This window comes from Siphateles boraxobius, unplaced genomic scaffold (genome assembly GCF_051911475.1).
Source record: "Siphateles boraxobius isolate OS27281-9 unplaced genomic scaffold, OSU_SipBor_1 25, whole genome shotgun sequence".
In the NCBI taxonomy this organism is placed as follows: domain Eukaryota; kingdom Metazoa; phylum Chordata; class Actinopteri; order Cypriniformes; family Leuciscidae; genus Siphateles; species Siphateles boraxobius.
Genome location: NW_027508866.1, coordinates 6,066,842 through 6,089,817, shown reverse-complemented (window position 1 = coordinate 6,089,817; position 22,976 = coordinate 6,066,842). Strand labels below are relative to the sequence as shown.

At 46.6% G+C, this 22,976-nt stretch overlaps 1 protein-coding gene and 1 pseudogene across 1 annotated transcript; both read right to left on the bottom strand.

The window, feature by feature from the left end:
* Nucleotides 1-2,033: 2,033 nt before the first annotated feature.
* On the bottom strand, nucleotides 2,034-7,883 carry LOC143749507 (olfactory receptor 51E2-like; annotated as a pseudogene).
* A 13,849-nt stretch (nucleotides 7,884-21,732) lies between these two features.
* LOC143749506 (olfactory receptor 13C2-like) lies at nucleotides 21,733-22,692 on the bottom strand. Its single transcript, XM_077241976.1, has one exon. It carries the CDS (start codon nucleotides 22,690-22,692, stop codon nucleotides 21,733-21,735), a length of 960 nt encoding a protein of 319 aa, XP_077098091.1.
* Between the last annotated feature and the right edge of the window lie 284 nt (nucleotides 22,693-22,976).

Below are 22,976 nucleotides of genomic sequence, written 5' to 3'. Positions count from 1 at the left end.
CAGGTGGCTATCACAAGAACATGTGATAGATACCATCACTTCTGCGAGCACCCCCTAGAATTGGGTAGCGTGCTTGCGCCTTTAGAAGTAGAACAAAGTCGTTGAGTGCGTCTTCTCTCCAGAGGAGATCCTGAAAGCTTTCGATCACTTCAGTGCTCTCTTTCTTGCAAGATAGGTTGCAGTAGGCTGTTTTCCTTCACCCTCAAAATGATGTTGCCTCGGTGTTTAAACGACGCTCATCGTGTTGCAGAAGTATGCAGAAGCGCGTTCTGATCGTCAGGTTCCTGAGGAGCAAAGTCTTGTAAATCCTTGTGTCCCTCTTTATCCTCTTGGGCCTTGTCCCTGGTGCGACTGCACTGCAGAGACCGCCCCTGAGCCACTGCAGGCAGTGAGTTAAAAAATCTGTTATATCAGTTCTCCTGCTCGCGTGGTCTCTACTAGAGGGTAGGCACTTGCTCGCTTTCGGTCAACGTACTGTGCCTGGAGTCTGGGCGGGCTAACTCTCACAAGCTGAGACCCCGGCTCGGATTGTGCCCAAGGTTCCTACCTCTCCCGTAATAGGAGCAGGTGGTGAGCCTGCAAGCGCTGCCCTGGAGGAGGCAGATCCAGCCCTGGCTTCTCTGTCCGTTCGCTTGGACGTGTACAGAATGCAAGTCATAGACCTCAGACCAGCTCTACAAATATCTGTTGGAATTCAGCAGAGAGGGAAGGCTGTTTCCATGCAAAGTTGCACTTAGTGCTTGCCTTCATTTCGGTAAAGATCCGAGATGCAACATGTCCACTTAGGTGTTGAGCTCCTCTATGATGAGTGTAAAGTGCTCCGCCTGGGCGTTGACGATATGCTTTGCTAAAACAGATTCTAGAGTTGGGGGCTGGACGACACCTAGTTGAACCGCTGCTTCCCGTGGGCTCCCTTCTCATGAAGCCAGTTTCACCGTGAGCCCGGTTCAAGTGTCGGCTTGCTGCGCCATTCCCCTCCTATGGACTGGATGCGTGCGCCTTTCTACTCCAGTTGAGTTCCCTTAAAATTGAACCCTGTTGAGTTCCTCCACACCCCTCCGATGTCGGACGTGCGGAACGTCTGGTGTTAGGCCTACCACTCGTAAGCAGTGTGGAACCTGTGTTAGGCTGGGTCCATATGTTGCGGTCCCTACGGCGACCCCATATGTGTATTCTTCCACGATACGGCTCCCTGCGGCGAGCCCGTGTCTTCCCTCGGCAGAGTCTCTCTGCCGTCACTGTCCGGTGTGTCTCCCCCGTCTTAGGCTGGAGCCACCCCAGTGACATTCCATATGTTAGACTGCCCGGTTTCCGCCCAGTTCATATGTGTATTCTCCACGTTACCTCCCTCTGGGTTGGATGTGCCTTCCGCAGCGTCCCTTCCTTCCAATGTACGGGGAACGCTTTCCCAGTGGTCCTGTAGGAACAGCAGTGACTTCCCTGGCCTAAGCCCTGTCCTTCCCCGCCTTAAATTTGCGGGGGCATCAGGAGGCTTTTGTTTTAGGCTCCTGAAGGAGGGAACGGAGGACGTAGTCCCCTTGCCACTACCGCTGGACCACCGCTGACCCCGGGTTACTCTCGGCTCCTCAGCGAAAAAGCAACTAGTGCGTGCATCCACTTCCGTATTTATACCCGCGCCGCGGGGGTGGAGTGTGTGATGCGAATCACGCACGCCAATTACATTGGCTCGTTCAATAGTACTCGAAGAAGACAGGCTCTCTAGCGAGATCCCCATTTCGTCGACCGTCGACTACGTCCTCCGTTCCCTCCTTCAGGGAACGGTGGGTTGCATACGCAACCAGGACGTTCTCGGTAGCATGGATAAACGACACATCTTACAGAATCTATAAACTCTGTTAAATTAGATATTTATTAAATGATCACAGCTGATGAAACTAGTAAAATATTTCTTGTCAACGTACAAGTAAATCTTTCTTTCAGGCAGGTAATGAAAGTCAACTAACACCAATATTGTGGAAGGCAAAATGCACCTTGTTTCTTCTTCACACACTGATCAGATCGTGTTAGTATATTTAATTTATCCTACTGCATTTCATTTCTCTTTTTCTAATAGTGTTCACCTTGCTTCGTTTGTACAGTTCTTTTATAGATTGCATGACCTCTTCTGTCTTTAGAGTGTATATGATGGGATTCAGCATAGAAGGTATCACCTGTGTCAGGGAATTGTTAATTATTTGAACATTTGGATGCAAAGGTGTTGTTACAGCTGCAATAATATTGCTCATAACAGGGAGATAAAACATTGTCACCAATATTAGATGTGAAGTGCAGGTTTTTAAAGCTTTGATCCGTTGAGAACCATGAGAAATCTTAAGCAAAGCCAGAGAAATGCAGAAATATGAGATGACGATCAGTATCAACGGTGTGCAAATCAGGAGACCATAGGAAGTTTTACCTATCAAAATATTTATCGTAATATCATTTTCAAGCTAGTCTGCAGATTGGGGCATAGTCACAAAACGTCTCGGCTACGTATGTAACCCTAGTTCCCTGATAGGGAACGAGACGCTGCGTCAAACGCTGTGGGAACGCCCCTGCGTTGTGCGTCATGAAGCACGTATGGAATCAGCCCAATGGAGAGATGGAACGTCATAGGCGTGTGACGTCATCGACCAGGAAACTATAAAGCACATCATAAACACAAGCGCAACAGCTTCTGATGGGCCTGAAGGAAGCGCTAGCGGGAATGCCGGGAGTATGGTGGAATGACGCAGCGTCTCGTTCCCTATCAGGGAACTAGGGTTACATACGTAACCGAAACGTTCCCTTTCAAGGGAACGCGAGCTGCGTCAAACGCTGTGGGAACGCTAATACCCACGTCGCCATAGGACCAAGTGACCGCCATGTGAGAACTAGCACACAGAGGACGAGATCACCTGTGCCCCAGGGGTAGAACTTAAGTCTAGGTCGTAGAAGTTAATGAAAGTATGCGGTGAAGACCATCCAGCCGCATCACAAACGTCACTGAGGGAAACTCCTGACAGTAAGGCTTTAGAAGCCGCCATACTCCTGGTAGAGTGGGCTCGTACAGCCAAAGGTGAAGGCTGACCAGCCGACTCATAGGCAAGTGAGATAGCCTCGACCATCCACTTGCTCATTCTCTGTTTAGACGTGGGACACCCCTTCTTGGGTGGCCCAAAGCACACAAATAGTTGTTCTGACTTCCTCCACAGGGCAGTTCTGTGGACGTAGGCGTCTAACGCCCTAACAGGGCAGAGTAAATTAAGTTTCTCCTGGTCAGACGACAGAAATGGAGGAGGACAAAAGGCCTGCAGAACTGTAGGTCTAACAACATTAGTAGGGACCTTGGGAACGTAACCTGGTCTAGGATGCAGAAAAGCCTTAACCATGCCAGGCGAAAATTCCAGGCACGAGGGTGAAACCGACAGAGCCTGCAAATCTCCGATTCTCTTTAGTGAGGAGATAGCAAGAAGATAGATAGTCTTAAACGTGAGAAACTTCTCAGGAACTTCTTCGATAGGTTCAAGAGGAGCTAGGGAAAGACCTTCTAATACGATGGCCAGATCCCAGGCCGGCACCCTCGTACGAACTGCTGGTCTCAGCCTCACTGTGCCACGAAGGAAACGAGTTATAAGCGGGTGTCTCCCAAGAGAAACTCCACTGAAAGGGACGTGGGAAGCAGCCAGTGCCGCCACATACACCTTTAGTGTGGAGGGGGATAGCCCCGTGGAGAAGCGCTCCTGCAGGAATTCCAGCACTTCACCCACTGGGCAGTTAACTGGGTCCTGCAGGTGCTCTCCACACCAAGAAGTGAAGAGTTTCCACTTCAAGGCATAAAGCTTCCTCGTGGATGGAGCTCTGGAGTGAAGAATGGTCTCAACAACCTCGGTTGAGAGACCAGAGTTCATGAGCTGGGCCCCCTCAGAAGCCAAGCCCACAATACTGGGCGGGGGTGAAATATCATGCTGCCCGCCTGAGAGAGTAGATCCCTCCTGACCGGGAGCTCCAAGGGAGAGCCGTCCAGAAGAGAAATCAGGTCCGCAAACCATACTCGGGCCGGCCAGAACGGGGCTACTAATATTAGGCTGACCCCGTCCCGGCGAACCCTCTCCAGAACTCCAGGTAGCAGAGTAATCGGGGGAAAGGCGAACAGACGTGACCTCGGCCACGGCTGCACCATAGCGTCCAACCCCAGAGGGGCTGGATGGCTGATGGAAAACCACAGATGACAATGCGTGGTCTCCTTGGAAGCGAATAGGTCCACCTCGGCGCGACCGAAACTTAAACAAAGGAGCTCCACCACCTCGGGATGGAGTCTCCAATCCCCCGGCCTCTGCCCCTGTCTCGACAGGGAGTCTGCTACCACATTCAAATACCCAGGAAGATACATTGCTCTCAGAAATAGTAACCTCCCTTGGGACCACAGGAGGATCTGACGGGCCAACTTGTAAAGCCGGCGAAACCGCAGGCCCCCCTGATGATTTATATAAGACACCACCGACGTGTTGTCTGACTGAACTAACACATGATGACCTCTCAGGTCTGCTAGGAAGTGTTTCAGAGCCTGGAACACCGCCAACACATCTAGACAATTTATAAGCCGTGATAGATGATGGTCCTGCGACAGCCCTTGGGCTGGACGACCACTCGTGACCGCCCCCCCACCCTGTGAGGGAAGCATCCGTCGTTAGCGTTACGCAACGACAAAGAGCCCCCAACACAGGCCCTTTGAATAGGAACCAAGTTTGTTTCCACATGACCAGAGCACGAAGGCAGCGCCGCGTGACTTTGACCGTCCGGAGCGGATTTCCCCTCGGGGAGAATCCCTAGGTCCTGAACCACCACTGTAGCGATCTCATGTACAACAGGCCGCAAGGTATAACGTCGGACGCTGCTTCCATCAGACCCGACAGTCTCTAAAACTGTTTTACAGTGAGCAGCTGGCCTAGCTTTACTTGTTTCACAGCTGAGAGAATCGAAACGATGCGGGTCGGAGCGAGTCGCGCCTGCATCGAAATCGAAACCCAAACGACACCCAGAAAAGTGGTCTTCTGAGGAGATAATACACTTTTCTTTGCGTTCAGCTTCAACCCCAACTTCCTGATATGAACGAGAACGACATCTCAATGTCGAACCGCCATCTGCTCTGTCTGAGCTAAAATCAACCAATCGTTGATGTAATTGAGGACACGAACACCCTGAAGCCTCAGGGGCACTAGTGCTGCGTCCATGCATTTCGTGAAAGTGCGGGGAGATAAAGTTAGGCAAAACGGAAAAACCCTGTGCTGGTACACCTCGCCCCCGAAGGCGAACCTCAGGAACTTCCTGTGTTGTGGAAGGATGGAAATGTGGAAGTACGCGTCCCTTAGATCTATCTTGACAGACCAGTCCTCGGATCTGATTTGTGACACGATCTGCTTGATAGTGAGCATCTTGAATTTTGGCTTTCCTACCGAGCGATTCAATAGGCGCAGGTCTAAAATTGGACGCAACCCCCCATCCTATTTTGGAACGATAAAATATCGGCTGTAATAGCCTGACTCCACACTGGGAGGAGGAACCCGTTCTATAGCCTCCTTTTGAAGGAGTGCTTTCACCTCTTGTTCCATAACCAGAGCCTGCTCGGGGCCCACCACTGTAGGCAGAACCCCTCTGAATCTTGGTGGACGACACCTGAATTGGATAGCATAATCCCTTTCTATTGTCTGCAGGACCCAATGAGATATTTTTGGAAGGCTTTTCCACTCTGCCAGAAATTCTACTAAGGGTACCAGTCTCTCGAGACTGGCCTCTGGTGTAACTTGAGCAGCAAACGCAGCGCCCTGTAACGGCACACCGGCAGGGAACAACTGGTCTAACCGCTCTGAAACCCTCCTCAGAGGGAGCGAGCGTCCCTCGGGAAATCGCTCGCTGGGACCGTCTGCGCCCCGGCATGAAGGCGTGGTTGGCAGAATGGGCCCCTGAGGGCACCGAGGAAGAATGGGCACCGTAGAAAGAGGTGAACACCTTTCCGCCTCGGTGGGGACCACCCTCAGTGTCCTGCGCGCCGTGGCGCCAGGACTTCTTCTTAGCCGAAGCCTTCTTAGCTAATATAACTGTCCTCAGATCAGTTCTATTACTGGGAGAAGTCGGCTGAGAGTGTGCCCAAAATGTCAACAATATTAAAGTTTATGCAGGAGGCAAATGCCTGCTGGCATTTTCCTTTAAGCAGTCATTTCTGGAATTTTCCAAATAATCACATTTCACCTCCTCAAATTACTGTTGCAAATCTCTTTACACCACTTTCTTATGTGCGTATACAATGTCCGCAAATGTCCGCAAGCACATTATATCATCAGCAGGTTCAGCATCTTAAATAACGACTAAAGAGCAAATGAAGCTTAACTTACATTTCAGAAACACGCACGGCAGGCCTTCATCGCAGCAAAGGTCTTAACTGCATCCTCTATTTCGATTCTCTGTGCCAGTTCATGTTCTATGGAGATTGTTGCCAGTCCATTAACTCTGTTCCCTGTTCACAAAACGTTCCCCATTCAAAGCAATCGGGACGTCACATATGAAACAGCCAGCCACCGCTGTCAGCGAGCCGAGCCGCCGTATTCAAGCACTGAGGGCGCGCGCGCCGCACCCATACCTCCGGTTCAGTTTCCCGAGCCCACGAAGTGCGGCGAAAACATTTTCGGTGTAACTGCCAGACGGTCCAGCTCGTCTGCGACAATCTTTGCGCCATCCATCTTCATTGAATTTTGATATCAGATAGAGCCTACCAGAGCACAGCATAATAAGTAGCCATGCGGTTCACTTGGAGGGCGGTGGCAAAAGCGCCGGGTTATTCAGTATGGAAATACACACAGACAATGACACGCCACGCCCCTACTGCATGCTAGAATCTCCGAAAACACGCCGATTTCAACCTCAAAATGTAAGCTTTTAAATATACCAATACTGCTATCTCAAACATGGAGAGGCTTCTTCGTGATTTCAATTAACAGATTCTCCAAAAAATTGAAAATCACCAATTTTGAAAAAAAACTCTTCTTTCTCATTTTGCTCGAAAGTTGTGCTGCCGAATTGTGTCCCTGGTTTCTGTGACGGGTCACATATAGCGCGACTGAAGGCACAAAAAGCTGTTGCGCTTGTGTTTATGGGGTGCTTTAGTTTCCTGGTCGATGACGTCACCCGCCTATGACGTTCCATCTCTGCATTGGGCTGATTCCATACGTGCTTCATGACGCACAACGCAGGGGCGTTCCCACAGCATTTGACACAGCTCGAGTTCCCTTGAACGGGAAATAACTATTAACTATTAACAAAAATAACTATACATTAAATAACTAATGTATAGTTATTTAAAAATAACTATACATTAGACCTACAAAAGGAGATTGTATTCACTAAACCTACAAGTATAGAAAAAATGTTACAGACACTATCCACATAACCCCTATGATCAGAAACATGGCTGTTTTGGTTACGATGGCATAATACTTTAGAGGAAAACAAATAGCAACAGGACTGTCATAAGCCAAAGCAAGTAGTGTCAAAGACTGCAGATTCATGAAATGATACACATAAAACATATTTGTTAAGCACGCTTCATATGAAATCACCTGGTGGTCAAATAAAAACATTTCTATGATTTTTGGAATCAAAGCCGAGCTTCTACACAGATCAGAAAGGGCCAGATGAAAAACAGCAATGTATTTGGCTGTGTGAAGTCTGCAGACCAAATAAATGACAGACATGATAGATGAATTCCCCAAAACAATCACAACATACACCAAAGACAAGAACACATAGTAGTATTTTGCATGTGGAATATTAGAAAGGCCTTTGATGAAAAATGTTGCAGGACGAACAAAGGTCACATTTGCAGAGGAGTTTGACTGATTGGAGATCATGACAGCTGTTATCTGGATTTTTGTGACCTGTGATGAAGAACTGTTATAAAAATGCAAACTATAACAGATAGTATTCAAATAATGCTTTAATTCCCAGTCACATTAATAAATAAACAGTCTTAAATGTTCTTTGAAAATAATATTATAATAATAAAATTAAGTCTCTACAGTAAATCTATTTTTTTTTAAATAAACAGACGGACATGGTTTATACTCTACCGTCTCCAAAGCTGCCAGAATCTCATTATTATACCACTAATCAGACATATTTATAGTAGATCATTCTCTTGCACTTGGGACTTTCATGGATCATCACTTCTCCCAATAGACTTGAAGATGAGGGGACAGAAGAACATTTTCTTAGAAAGTTACTGTTACATAGGCTATACATTGATATAAACCCATAACCACAGAAACTAATTTTAATGAATTGGTTTGTGCATTGCTCACTGTAAATTACAGTCTATTCAGTACTGTCCAACAGTAATTTCACAGCCACAAACCATTTAAGTTCAAAAACTAATATTTATACTGTGTTAGTAATGTGAGTATATTGTTTCTGTGAACTTACTTGATTTAAGTCTTCTAAACAGAAAATGTGTTAATACAAGTTAAACTAATCACTGCTCAAATACTTTGTGCATCTAAAACTAAATCTAAAAATAATTAAACCTAAATACATCAACTTAACTCAAACCTTTTAGCTAGAGATAGCACACGTGCATGAGCTAATGTAACTACAGTATAGACATCACTGCATTGGCAACAACAGTTATTGCCTTTAAATAAAGCAACATGAAGCATATCATCACCATGTTTGGGTCAGTTCATAATGGTGACTTCAAATGAAGCATTTTCAACATCTAAACCTCTGCTAATCCTCAATAATAACTTTTGCAGATGTGTGAAATAAATGAAGTCAATCCGGTTGTTAATTAGTGAAGCTGCAATGTTGTCTTTTATATCTTCAGTTGATTTCATCTAAGGCTGTGGCTGGAAGTCAGTTGTAATTGTTGTTTCTCTTTCCTTATACTTGTTGTTAACAGCAGGTGTAAGCCAATAATGGCACTCAGTGTCTGAATTTGGTCAAATGTTTTCATTCACTCGTCGAGTAGGTTATATAGTAAACTAATGTAGAGAACAGTGGATGAGGGCAAAGGGTTTAACAGTTTTCATTTGTAAAGAAAAAACTATTTTTGGTTATTCACAGTTACAGGTTTTTCATGAAATGAAGTAATTTCACAGTCTATTTTGGTCATTTAGTACCATTTTAGCAAGCATTTATATATCTAGTAATCCTAAAGAGATTCATTGGTGACATCCGATAGTTCTGTAAGTCCAAGAGAAATCAACATCAGGCTAAAAGCGTCTTTACAGCAATGTCGATAATAATCCATTTCTGTCAATAAGAAACATTGACGTCAATATACAGACAGGAAGGGCCTGGTGATTTTATCATCATGAAATTATATAGTGGTGCTGGTCCATAAAGTTTGGGAGGTATATTCAATTTCAACAGCCACAAGGTCTGTAGTTGAATTAATATTTTGCTCTCCGCTCCAGGCTTGCTATTCTACCGTTATGATCACAGTAGAAACTGTTAACGGTGACAATAAGTTTGCAAAAAGAAAGTCTGCTCATGAACATTGCTCCAGTTATTGTTAGCAACACTGCAAGTGTCCATGAAGCACCAATTATAACAAGCATTGATCTATGGCTCACAATCATATGATACCTCAAGTGGTACACAAATAGCTAATCTGCCATACGAGAGAACAGCGAGAGTTAGTGCCTGCACTGTAAAAAATAAAATATTAGAGAACATATTGGACATGCTTAATGCATACGAAATCAACTGATTCGCAAACAAAAATATGTCCTGTATCTGAGGGATTACAGGGTGGTCCCACAAATGTCTGTCAGTGATAAATTAAAGACAGCAAAATATTTAGGGGTGGGTAAGTGTACCCATTAAGCCCATGTACCCTTTGAGCCCACTTTCAACTCTGAAGTCAAATTAAAAAGAGAGATAATAATATTTTATGCTGCTCATTATTTTAACCAATTCAGTGATTTGTTACTTCCCTGGCGCATTTTATTGCATATCAATCACATTTGGCAATGTTGAGTTAGCCCCACCCATGTCCATGCTGTCTCAGGGGACTTCACACAAAGTCATCCCAAAACTTTGGTGTTTCGGTACCCTTCAGAAATCAACACATTTCTACAATTTTCAGCCATTTCTTTGGTAACTACATTGATATTATGTCAAATAAGAGATAAATCTATTGTTTTTTTTTTTGTGTATGCATAAATAGTACTTTATTATTGTATATCCTTTTCATTTAAATGGAAAGATGAGTTTTATATTCTAAAATGTACATCAACTAATTAATATATTTTCAAATTAGAGATAAATCTTGCATTAGACTTAGATTTTGGTGGGCTTAATGGGAACCACTGGACTTATCAGCTGGCCAAGCACAGATCTGGAGAAACTTTTATACTGCCAATCATGTGCTGCTCCATAATTACTATAGGATTAAATCTTATCTATATTCATCATTTAGTGGCCTGATCCACTGATTGCACATAGAGTCCAGTCTCTGTATATATTAGCTTTTAATTTCACATTATTAATCATAGTATCATTATGCAGAAAATGTTTAGAGCTACTGTATCATTTACACACAGACATAAAATATACATTTTACATTTACATTTATTAATTTAGCTGACGCTTTTATCCAAAGCGACTAACAATTGCTAGATATGTCAGAGGTCGCACGCCTCTGGAGCAACTAGGGGTTAAGTGTCTTGCTCAGGGACACATTGGTGTCTCACAGTGGATTCGAACCTGGAACTCAGAAACAGAGACCGCTCACGTCACGTCTGCCGATCCAGAGACCGCTCACGCCAGGTCTGCGGATCCAGAGACCGCTCACGCCAGGTCTGCGGATCCAGAGTCTGTTCACGCTCCGTCTGCCCAGTCAGAGACCGTTCACGCTCCGTCTGGCCAGTCAGAGACTGTTCACCCTCCATCTGCCCAGTCAGAGACTATTCAGGTCACGTCTGCCCAGACAGAGACAGCTCCGGCCACGTCTGCCCAGTGGATTCGAACCTGGAACTCAGAACCAGAGACCGCTCACGTCACGTCTGCCGATCCAGAGACCGCTCACGCCAGGTCTGCGGATCCAGAGACCGCTCACGCCAGGTCTGCGGATCCAGAGTCTGTTCACGCTCCGTCTGCCCAGTCAGAGACCGTTCACGCTCCGTCTGGCCAGTCAGAGACTGTTCACCCTCCATCTGCCCAGTCAGAGACTATTCAGGTCACGTCTGCCCAGACAGAGACAGCTCCGGCCACGTCTGCCCAGTCGGAGACAGATTGGGAGATGCCCATTCTCGTGGCCTCTGGAGCAACTAGGGGTTAAGTGTCTTGCTCAGGGACACATTGGTGTCTCACAGTGGATTCGAACCCGGGTCTCTCACACCAAAGGCATGTGTCTTATCCACTGCGCCATCACCACCACCAAAATATTTAAATATAATACAGCATTTTTTTCATGGCAAGATGAGCCAAGAGAAAATGTGATCAGGTGATGTTGGTTAACTGTTGATGACATAATCATCATGTAGTTGTCACTGTTGTCATGTGCTTGTGTTTATTCTGGTTTGTTGTGAGCACATGACTGTCTTGTTATTTCTTGTGCCATGTGTTCTCCTGTCTATTGTCTAACCCCGCCCATCTTGTTATCTCATTATTGGTTAATTTCCCCACCTGCCCGCCTTGTTACTTCTTTCGTTTGTTGGCCTATTTTACCTCCCTGTGTCTGCAGTCCTGTGCTGATTCGTTGTACGTGTTACGTGTGTATCTTCCCGTTTGTTCTGAGCTTTGGAGTTTGTACCTTACCTGTCTGTCATCCAAATAAATCACTCTGCAACTGAATCCACGTCTCACGTCTCTCACCCGTGACAGAACGAATCAGCCAAAATGTGGATTCAGCGGAGCGAACTTTATCCTGCAAAGAGGGAGAACGGGATCTCCTTATTCAAATACTTCGCCATGTGCGCTCAGAGGAATGAGGAGATCAGGGCAGCCGGCGGTCAGTCGGGAAGAGGTGAAACCAGGACTGCAACTGGCAACCATATTAAGACTCCTGCTGACTCTTAGCGGTTTGAGGGAACCCGGTTGGCCAGATTCTCTGGGACCCGCGGAGGTCGTAGGAGAGGAGGTGATAGAGGTGAGTCCCAGCATCACTCTTCACATCGGTCTCTCCTCGACCCTGAGTTCCATCCACCGCTGGTTTCGCCAAGCATGAGCACATCACCACGGGTCCCGTCCAGCACAAAGCCCTCAACGCCGGTTTCGCCAGCATGAAGCCTTCGCCAATGGTTCCGTCCAGCGTAGGGCCTTCATCGATGGTTCCGTCCAGCCCAGAGTCTGCACATCGCCGTCAGAGACGGTGGAAGATCTCCAGCCGTCTTAAGAACACGGAGGCCGTGCCCGAGTAGCCCGCCGTTTTTCCGGAGATCGTACCAGAGACCGCTCACGTCACGTCTGCCGATCCAGAGACCGCTCACGCCAGGTCTGCGGATCCAGAGTCTGTTCAAGCTCCGTCTGCCCAGTCAGAGACCGTTCACGCTCCGTCTGCCCAGTCAGAGACTGTTCACGCTCCGTCTGGCCAGTCAGAGACTGTTCACGCTCCATTTGCCCAGTCAGAGACTGTTCACGCTCCATCTGCCCAGTCAGAGACTATTCAGGTCACGTCTGCCCAGACAGAGACAGCTCAGGCCACGTCTGCCCAGTCGGAGACAGATTGGGAGATGGCCATTCTCGTGGCCGGAGGGGCACTGATCAGCTATTTAGAGCGTCTACCTCGGATCCTGGAGACGCCCTTCAGACCTTTAGTGTCTGCTGTTCCTGGGCCGGAGCCAGTGTCTGCTGTTCCTGAGCCGGAGCCAGTGTCTGCTGTTCCTGAGCCGGAGCCAGGGTCTGCTGTTCCTGAGCCGGAGCCAGTGTCTGCTGTTCGTGAGCCGGAGCCAGTGTCTGCTGTTCCTGAGCCGGAGCCAGTGTCTGCTGTTCCTGAGCCAGAGCCAGTGTCTGCTGTTCCTGAGCCGGAGCCAGTGTCTGCTGTTCCTGAGCCGGAGCCAGTGTCTGCTGTTCTTGAGCCGGAGCCAGTGTCTGCTGTTCCTGAGCCGGAGCCAATGTTTGTTTCTGTGTTTGTGTCTGTCCTTGTGGCTGTTACTGTTCTGGTGTCTGTTCCTGAGCCGGTGTCTGTTCCTGAGCCGGTTGCTGTTCCTGAGCCGGTTGCTGTTCCTGAGCCGGTTGCTGTTCCTGAGCCGGTTGCTGTTCCTGAGCCGGTTGCTGTTCCTGAGCCGGTTGCTGTTCCTGAGCCGGTTGCTGTTCCTGAGCCGGTTGCTGTTCCTGAGCCGGTTGCTGTTCCTGAGCCGGTTGCTGTTCCTGAGCCGGATGCTGTTCCTGAGCCGGTGTCTGTTGCTGTTCCTGAGCCGGGTTCTGTTCCTGTGCCGTGGTCGCCCGAGTGGTCGTCTTCGCCCTGGTCGTCACCGCCATGGCCACCCGATGGGTCGTCTGCTACGCCCTGGCCGCCCGATGGGTCGTCTGCTTCGCCCTGGCCGCCCGATGGCTCGTCTGCTTCGCCCTGGCCACCCGATGGGTCGTCTGCTTCGCCTTGGCCACCCGATGGGTCGTATGCTTCGCCCTGGCCGCCCGATGGGTTGTCTGTTTTGCCCTGGCCGCCCGATGGAAAACCATCACCCCCTGTTTCTGTTCCCTTCCATGGACCTGGAATGTTCAGAGCTTTGGAGTTTGTACCTTACCTGTCTGTCATCCAAATAAATCACTCTGCAACTGAATCCACGTCTCTCGTCTCTAACCCGTGACAGTAGTGGTCCGAATCACTGATCTCATCTAGAGTCTAATCACTTATTATATTAGTTATTAATTTTACATTATTGTGTATTATAGATCTAGTAGCTACTACCACATGAGATCCTGCAATGTTGTGATGTTTTGAAACAATTTTTAACTCATTATGCAGTTTTGACTTCTTAAAATCTTAACAATGCTGACAGTTAACAAATAATTCAGATAAACAGATGAACTTTGAACATCACAAAACAAGCTAAAGTCACAAAAAAGCTTTTTTTAAGCTGAGATTAACACGCTAAGTCTAAATGTATTAGCTCTAAACATTTTCTGCTTTATGATGTTATAAAATTTTTCACAATATTTGATTGTCATAACACTCATGAAACTTATCACAGGGCCAGCCTCCTTCCTGAACGCGCCGCTCTCCCCCACTGGTCTCTTCGGCCCAGCTGTGAACGGGATCGTTGACCGCTTCTCTGAGGTGCAGAAGACCACGCAGGCCATGAACCTCTTCCTGCCGCGACGCTCAAGTTCCGCCACAGGCCGCTCTCGCGAGAGACAAAGCCAGCCTCCTGTGCGAACCAGCACCCAGCGTCCAGCACAGCCTCAGCCTTCGCAACGACGTCAGGGCGGCCGCCCTAGGTCGCGCTCAGACAGCCGTCACAGACCGCCGCCCCCCAAAGGGCCTCGGCAAAGAATTAGTCTGAGCACGCGAAGCCCTCCTAACAGAGAGAGAGAAAAGACGTGCGTTTCCCGCTACGGCCGGACTGCAGTCAAAGTTAATTTCGTAACCTAACGTAATCTCGGTTCTCTCTGGAGAGAGAACGAGTATTGCGTAACCGGCCATGCTCGCGCCACGAGCGACTTCGCTTCATTCGACGAAAAACCAGGGAAGTCAGCCTACAGCCCCTACTTTTATACGCTAAGCCACGCCCATTCTGGCGGGCTGTGACGCTATGAAGGCGCGGGCGCCCTTCATTGGGCGTGATGTCACGCCGGGCTCACTGGTAGGCTGCAGCAGTTGCCCGCAGGGCAGCCAATGAGCACGCGAGATGACCTGCTCTAGGTCTGCTAGCTGCTGCACTGCGTTGACAATGAATACAAAATGAAGGATAATTTTTTGGCTTCAGTATCTTGAGAAGATGAATCTTTCCCGTAGCGTAAGCTAAACATACGCAATACTCGTTCCCTCTCTAGAGAGAACCGAGGTTACGTTAGTAACCGAGTATCGTTTTGTGTAAAAGGCACTAACTGTGTAGTAGCCAATGCAGTGATTTCTATGGTTATGTTAGTTCATGCATGTGTTATTGAAAGCTAATGGTTAAATAAATTAGATTTACATTCTACAGTGAAGGTGTTTGATCATAATATTTCAGGAAAGGTCTGTAAAATAACTGTTTTTCTGTAAAACATTTATTTGCTTAAGCTTATTTTTAAAACCGCCATTTTAAATGGGTGGTTGATTGCGATTTCACTTTTATCATTTTAAACCGTGTGTAATGTTGCTGTTGGTGCATGTACAGTATCTGCAAAGTTATCTGCACTGAAAGTTCGACGTAAGCAGAGAACTCGTCTTTTAAAAATCAGGAAGTTTAATGCCTACAAAAACGACTCGAATGGGACTACAACGATACTTCCCGGGTTTTATACGCAACTAACCCATAATCAACCCTCCCTCCGGAATATGCAAAAAGGGGGGCATGGCCATATTTCTGCGACTTTGTCGAAGAGGAAGAGTGATAGTGGAGAGCAGTAGCCATGCCGTCGAAAGTGTGTTATTTTCACCCAGCTGTCAGGTCTTCTGTGTTCGGGCTTCCTACGGACGCTGTAGTTCGTCAACAATGGCTACAATTTATGTTTGATTATGTTCCTGTAAATTACAATCGTAATTTAGCTCTCTGTGCTGCACATTTTATGGAAGACAGCTTCCAGAATCTCCACAAATTCAATGCCGGATTCAACAACAAACTGTTACTAAAACATGAAGCAGTTCCAACTTTAAAATCAGAGGCAGCAGTTGTTGGGCCACAACCTGTAAGTAAGACGTAATAATTTTAAATATATTTGCATGTATAATTTCAGACGTAATGTTTTAGCTTTATCAAGGACATAAACAAATGCCAGCGCTGGCTTTAGTGCCACTTAGTTATGCTATTTCGTGTGTCTATGACAAACGCGTACAAACATTTTGGACCTGATTTGTAATTATGTACTAATTTTGTAAATGTATTTTCCATGTACTTTATGACGTAATTTTTCAATTTGATCAAGAACTTAAACCAATGTCAACGCTGTTTGTTTATAGTAGCCAGTTAGTTCGGTGCTATTTTGTGTGTAAGACAAACGTGTACACCTAAAGAAAACTATACACTGAGTAAACTAAGTTTTGTGAATAGATAAACGGTTGTTCATCGATAAAACAATAACTTCAAAAAACGGTATTACTCTGTCATTTATTCAGTTATATTAAATGTTTAATCAGGAGAGAAACATATCTCAAAAGCTATAAGCAGCAGTAGCATTTTCAAGTAACAGCGTATCGAAATTCTTATAATAATAGTAGAATAGAAAAGAATAGAATAGAATAATAATAATAATAAAAAGTACCATTCAGAAACATTTTGTAAGAGCCGTGTGGAGGTTCTGCTCGATTCTCTTCATTGCCTCTTTCTGGGTCTGATTCTGGCTCAAAGTGATACGGCAGTAGGCTATTCACACTATTTACATTTGACCGGAGCACATGCAACTTTCGCCCGTAAAGCTAATGGGGGTGAAGTTTCCGGACTAAGTGCACTACGCAGTTTAGCCAATTAGAACACACCGGCCCAACTAACCAATCTGAGCCCATTGCCTGTTTCTGAGGGAGTGGTTTCATAGAATCAGGAAGTCAATCGGTCGTTCAAATGACAGAGGAGAAAGCGGCTTACAATAAAGGTGAAACTTATGAAAAATAAGGCTTTTTTTTAAAAAAAAACACACTTAGACATGTTATATTGCACCCAATAAAAACAATCATGCAAAGAAAAAAAGCAGTAAACCACACCTTTAAACAGAATTATCCTGTCTATGTGCCATATACCACATTATAGCTGAGATTCTCCTATTCCCTTTTGTTGTCACTCCGAGCTACGTCGGATGACGACGAATGGGGATTCGCTTAGAAAGCCTATCAACTTTGAGTATTACAAAACGCGCCAATGGGAAAGAAATGCCATGGGTCTGTGGAATTTGCATAGCGTATCTCCGCCCCACCTCGTGGTTATAAAAGGAAGACGCTGGCAACATGCAGATATGTTTTCGCTTCGGAGCCAAGTTAATCCTTTGTTCCACAAGCCATCTCTGAACTGTCAGCTTTACAGACGAGCGAGATTCTCTGGTGTTTGTGTGACAGCGATCTTCCGGCGAGTGCGCACTTTCTGCTTATCTGTGCAGTGGTTTGCCAGTGAGTGTGTTTCTCCCCGGGCGCTTCAACACTCTCAGAGTTTCTTTTCTCTCACAAAAGAGCTTGCCCGTGGCACGTCTTTTTAAAGATGCATCGCCCGTGCACTTCTGGTTGCGGTAGACTGGTAGCTGACTTTGATGGGCACGAGCGCTGGATAGTGTGTTTAGGCATTGATCACGCTAGAGCAGCGCACGTGGATGCGTCATGTTCTCACTGCGGGAACATGACAATCGCAACATTACGATCAAGACTGAGTGATCTCGCAGGAGTGAGAGTCCCCTCATCCACAACCCGATCTAGCGTCTCCACGAGAGGCTCTACTTCGGCTGGTGGCCAGGGTGATCTGAGGGTGACTGTTTGGAACAAAGCGCAGACTATCCGTCCGTGCCCAGCCGCATCCTCTCCAGTGTTGCAACCCACGAGTGTTCAGGGGATTTCCGTGGGGCCATCTCCGGATGCCCAGCGGATTTCCTTTGGCGCTCCAGAGGAGGACACCATGTCTATTGCAGAATCACAAGGTTGGTCTGATTCTTTTGGAAGTGACGACTCGTCAGAGCTGCCACCTTCCGGTGTGCATACGGCTGTGCCAGAGTCCGATCCGGAGTACCCTGTCCCAAGCGCTCGCGGTTGGATGATTGGTACTTGGGTAAGGCCGTGGACCCACGTCCGCGTCAAACCCCAATACCTTTCTTCCCAGATGTGCATGATGAGATCTCGAAGCCCTGGAAGACCCCCATGTCTTCCTGTGACCGCTCGTTGATCTCATCTGGCTTTCCTCCCCTCGATGAGGCCGCTGCCCGTGGGTGCACTGGGCTCCCCCCAGTTGAACGCTCTGTTGCGATGCAACTGTGTCCTCAGAGTGCTTCTTCTCGTGGTGAGCCTAAGCACCCATCCAAAGCCTGTAGGTACTCGTCTACGCTAGTGGCGAAGTCCTACAGAGCGGCGGGACAGGCAGCTACCTCTTTGCATGCCATGGCCATTCTGCAGGTCTACCAGACCCAGATGCTCAGGGACATGCACGAGGGTAGGACAGACCCAGGACTCTTCAATGAGCTGTGCGCCGCCACCGACCTTGCTCTCCGAGCGACGAAGGTGACTGCACGCTCCCTGGGTTCGGTGATGTCCACAGCCGTGGTCCAGGAGAGATATCTCTGGCTGAACCTCGCTGATATGCGGGATGCCGAGGACTCCCGGCTGCTCGACACCCCCATATCACAGGCCGGCCTTTTCGGCGGTACAGTCGAGGACTTTGCCCAACAGTTCTCGACTGCCCAGAAACAGACTGAGGCGATCAAGCACATTCTGCCCCAACGGCCCGCTGCTGCCTCCACCCAGCCGACAGGGCAGAATACTCAGTCTGTTCGCCTCCGAGGGCGCCCTCCTACGGTCTCCACCCCTCCCGTCCGGCCCAAGCAGCAGCCTCCACCCGGGCCTGGTCGCGGAGGAAGCCGTAAAAAAGCCAGAGACGGGCTGCTCAGGGATGATGGTCACTTCTCAGGAGATGGTAGCAGGACCACTCTTTCCCCCAGTGGAGGGCCGAGGGAGAATCTTTATTTCTCCACTCCCCGCTGCTCACCCCTGGGTGGGCAGCACCCTAATGTGATTAAAGAAAGTAGTGACATGTTCATCCCTGAGCACACAGAGTTCTCGGACAACACGGTGCGCCGCCTCCGAGCCGTGCACCCTCGTCCCCCTCTGTCCCAGAGCCGGATGACAGCACGCGCCGTCCTCGGACAGTGCCGCTCTCATCCCCCTCTGTCGCCAGACCCCTGGCAGAGCAGACCCCCGTGGAACTTTCGTCCTTCCCTGGTCTCCTCTGTCAGAACGCGGTCAATGACTATGCCCCGACACTGGGCCACTATGCCGTCCACGTCCGGGACAGTCATTCCACCTCACTGCCCCACTGCCCCGCTGGTACAGTTCTTGGGAGCCTGGTTAGAGCTTCCCAACCTGTCCCGCTGGGTCGCGCGAACGATCAGGCTCGGCTACGCGATTCAGTTCGCGCGGTCTCCTCCCTGCTTCAGAGGAGTCCGCTCCACTATGGTCGGTGGCAATGCCCTTATGATGAGAGCGGAGATGAAGGGTGCGATCGAGACTGTCCCTCCAGCCGAAATGAGGTCCGGCTTCTACAGCCCGTACTTTATTGTCCCGAAGAAAACCGGTGGCTTACGACCAATCCTGGACCTGCGCGTGCTGAACCGCTCCCTTCACAGGCTGCCGTTCAAGATGCTCACTGCCAAGCGCATTTTCGAATGTGTATGGCCCCAGGATTGGTTTGCAGCGATCGACCTGAAGGACGCCTACTTTCATGTCTCCATTCTCCCTCGACAAAGACCGTTCCTTCGGTTTGCTTTCGAGGGGCAGGCATATCAGTACGCGGTTCTCCCATTCGGGCTAGACCTGTCTACTCGCGTCTTCACGAAGGTCGTCAAGCAGCCCTTGTTCCCCTTCGGGAACACGGGGTTCGCATCCTGAACTATCTCGACGACTGGCTGATCCTAGCTCACTCTCGAGATCAGGTTTGCGATCACAGGGACCTAGTGCTCCGGCACCTAGCCCGTCTGGGCCTTCGGGTCAACTGCAAGAAGAGCAAACTTTGCCCAGTGCAGAGGATCTCTTTTCTCGGAATGGAAATCGATGTCCGCGATCATTCGTCGCCATCCGACGTAACTCGGAGTGACAACGAAAGGGAACGTCTCGGTTACGTATGTAACCCTCGTTCCCTGAGTAGGGAACGGAGACGTTACGTCTGCCTGCCACTTCTGGACCGACTGGCCGACCAACCTCCCTTCCTCCCCGCTGAACGCGAGTGATTATAAATGCGTGAAATGCACGCACGGTGGTTGAGCGCGGTAAAGTTAGTTTAATGTTCGATATTTTGACGGACATTGTTTTCCCTTGCACTGTTCTAGGGTCGGCGGTCTTACAAAGATATCAATAGCAGGATTAGTTTTAACATTATGTAACCATTATCATAATTTAAATATTCGTTCAAAATCACTGTGCATTAATGCTGCATATTTATACCTGAGAATGGTTTGACGCGTTTCCAAAACGCATGACTAAGGGAACGTTTGCCAATTCCACTAACTGCGTTAAACATAGCCTATAATTTGTGTTATTTAAAAGTACTTTTCAAATTCCAAAGCTTGTAGAAGGTTCCTATTGGCAATGCTGATCTGAAAGCCTTGAGTAAATTAACTTATCTAAGAAAATGATTCATAAAACTTATCAGTTGAGCCTATGTTTACTTTCTTCACTAACACAGACGAAAATGAAAAGACTATCAGTCAAAGTTCAGCTTTAGGAGGGGAAGAAATACGGCAGGATAAGGAGACTTTGAGAAAAAGAAAGATTAAGATGAGAGAGCAGGTATTGACAAATAATCTAATGCACACTGACATGGTTTTAAAGCTATTATTATCCATTTTTTGGCCTTCAAAAGTCTTAAATTGCACATACCTGTATGTAGGTCAGAGAAATCAAAATTTTCTAGGGGGAGCATGCCCCTCGAACCCCCCTAGCTACCTCACATTTAAATGCACATGGCTGTGGGGGGTAATTTGGGCTCATGTGGCTACAATGCCAGGGCTCAATTTTTGGCCCAGTGTTCAGCAATTTTAACTAAATATGTTGTCCCAAGGTGAGTAATTTTTTCCTGTTGCACCTACACAAAATTTGAGGGTTCCCCTACCTACCAAATCCCACTTTAACCACTGGATGTACATGTCCAAAAAGCGTGAAACATTGAAACAGATGGGGGGGCGGGGGGTACCATATAACAGCTTGCTTTACCAAGTCTGTTCACTGTAATGATTTGTATAACGTTAGTGGTATAATGAAATATTAGTAGAATAGGTAATTAATATATAAATTAATGCTTATATAAAACATCAATAGAAATCTCTTTAATCTTTTATGAACTATTTTGTAACATTTGGAGTAAATCTGGGACTACACAGGGGAATGCCCTTCTCATTCAAGCATGTTAGTAATATATAATGCGCTTTCTTTATTTAGCCTAGAAAAAATGTGTATATTAAGATGTATGATAGGCCTATTCTTTTGTTTTTGTGCATCGCTGCAAAATCATTTATGTGAGCATGCATCGTGATGCTTCGGAAAAACGAATAATTTTCACAGCTCTAGTCATCACCATGATCCTCCAGAAAATTATCCTCTGTAAGACCGATTATGTCATATTTTGGGGCAATTGCACCGAAATGTATAGGCCTAGCATACAAGCTGTTTAAACAATCAGCTATCTTCTTTTCCTCGCGTTTCGTGTGTCACCAAGTCAGATAGGGAATTTATCAACAGATATCACCAAACCCATCAATAGTTTGTTAGTGGTTTAAAAATTTGTTGTGGGTTTATGAGGCCATGATACCTGTTGTCTGACTTTTTATAACCTGTGATATTATTGAAGCATAAATTATTCTAAACATCCATAGAAAAAAAAACTATAAAAACCACAAAAGCGTCTAATAGTGTAATTACAACGTGGAAAAAGAGGTTTATTTTGGAGAAGGAAATATGATTCTCTGTTTAAGAACCCTCTTCATAGACACCATGAACTCCTCCGTTTTGATTGTGTAGATTATAGGGTTAAGCATTGGAGGAAGTGCAGAGGTCAGAGAGAGATTAATGATCCTCGTGTTAGTGTCTATAATGTCTGAAAGTGCATATGTAAGCGTGATTGGAGCATAAAATATAGCCACTAATATTAAATGAGCAGTGCATGTCTTTGTGGCTCTTTGACGGTCTTGTGGGGTTGTAATTCTAAACAATGCTACAGCTATGCATGTATATGAAAAGATTATAAAAAATAGTGGAAACCAGAGAATCATTATCGGGTACAATTTGGCAATCACAGAACTTGGAAAATTATTGCTACAGGCAGAGCGATATATTGGCCCATGATCACAGTAGAAACTGTTTATGATGACAATAACTCTGCAGAAAGAAAGTCTACTGATGAAAATTGTAGCAACAATTACCATAAGCAGTGCCACTACCCATGTGACACCAGTTATAATAAGCATTGATCTATGAGTCACAATCATATGATACCTCAGTGGTAAACAAATGGCTATGAATCTGTCAAAAGACAGAACAGCAAGAGTTAGTGACTGTGTTGTCATAGATACAAAGACAGAGAACATATTGCACAAACACAATCCATACGGGATCAACTGATTACCAAACAAAAATGTGGCCAGTAGCTGAGGGATTACAGCGGTACTCTCACAAATGTCTGATAGTGATAAATTAAAGACAGCGACATATTTAGGAGTGTGAAGAGTTCGGTCTATAATGATAACAAGCATGAGGCAGGAATTTCCAAGCAAAGTAATAATGTAAACAAAAAACAAGAACATGTAATAGTATCTTATGTGAGGTATACCAGAAAAACCACTGATATAGAAATAAGATGGAATTGAAATATTCCCGTTTTTAGCAAAATCTTCATTCATTGTCAGTTCACTCACTGATCCTGTATTCCTCCTGTCTGGGGGAAGAAAAAAAATACATTATTCAGAGTTGTAAGAAATTATTTAGCTAACAAATACTGCAACATGGGAATCTAAGATAGCTATTTTAACTCCAATTTGGCCTTAAGCAATTATAATACATTATTTATTTCCCATTATATTTAAGACTCTTAACTTGATCCCTGCGAAACAAGACCAAACATATAAGCATATAAGATATTTCAAGCAACCAATTATATTTTAACATGCATCTTTAAACTTCAATT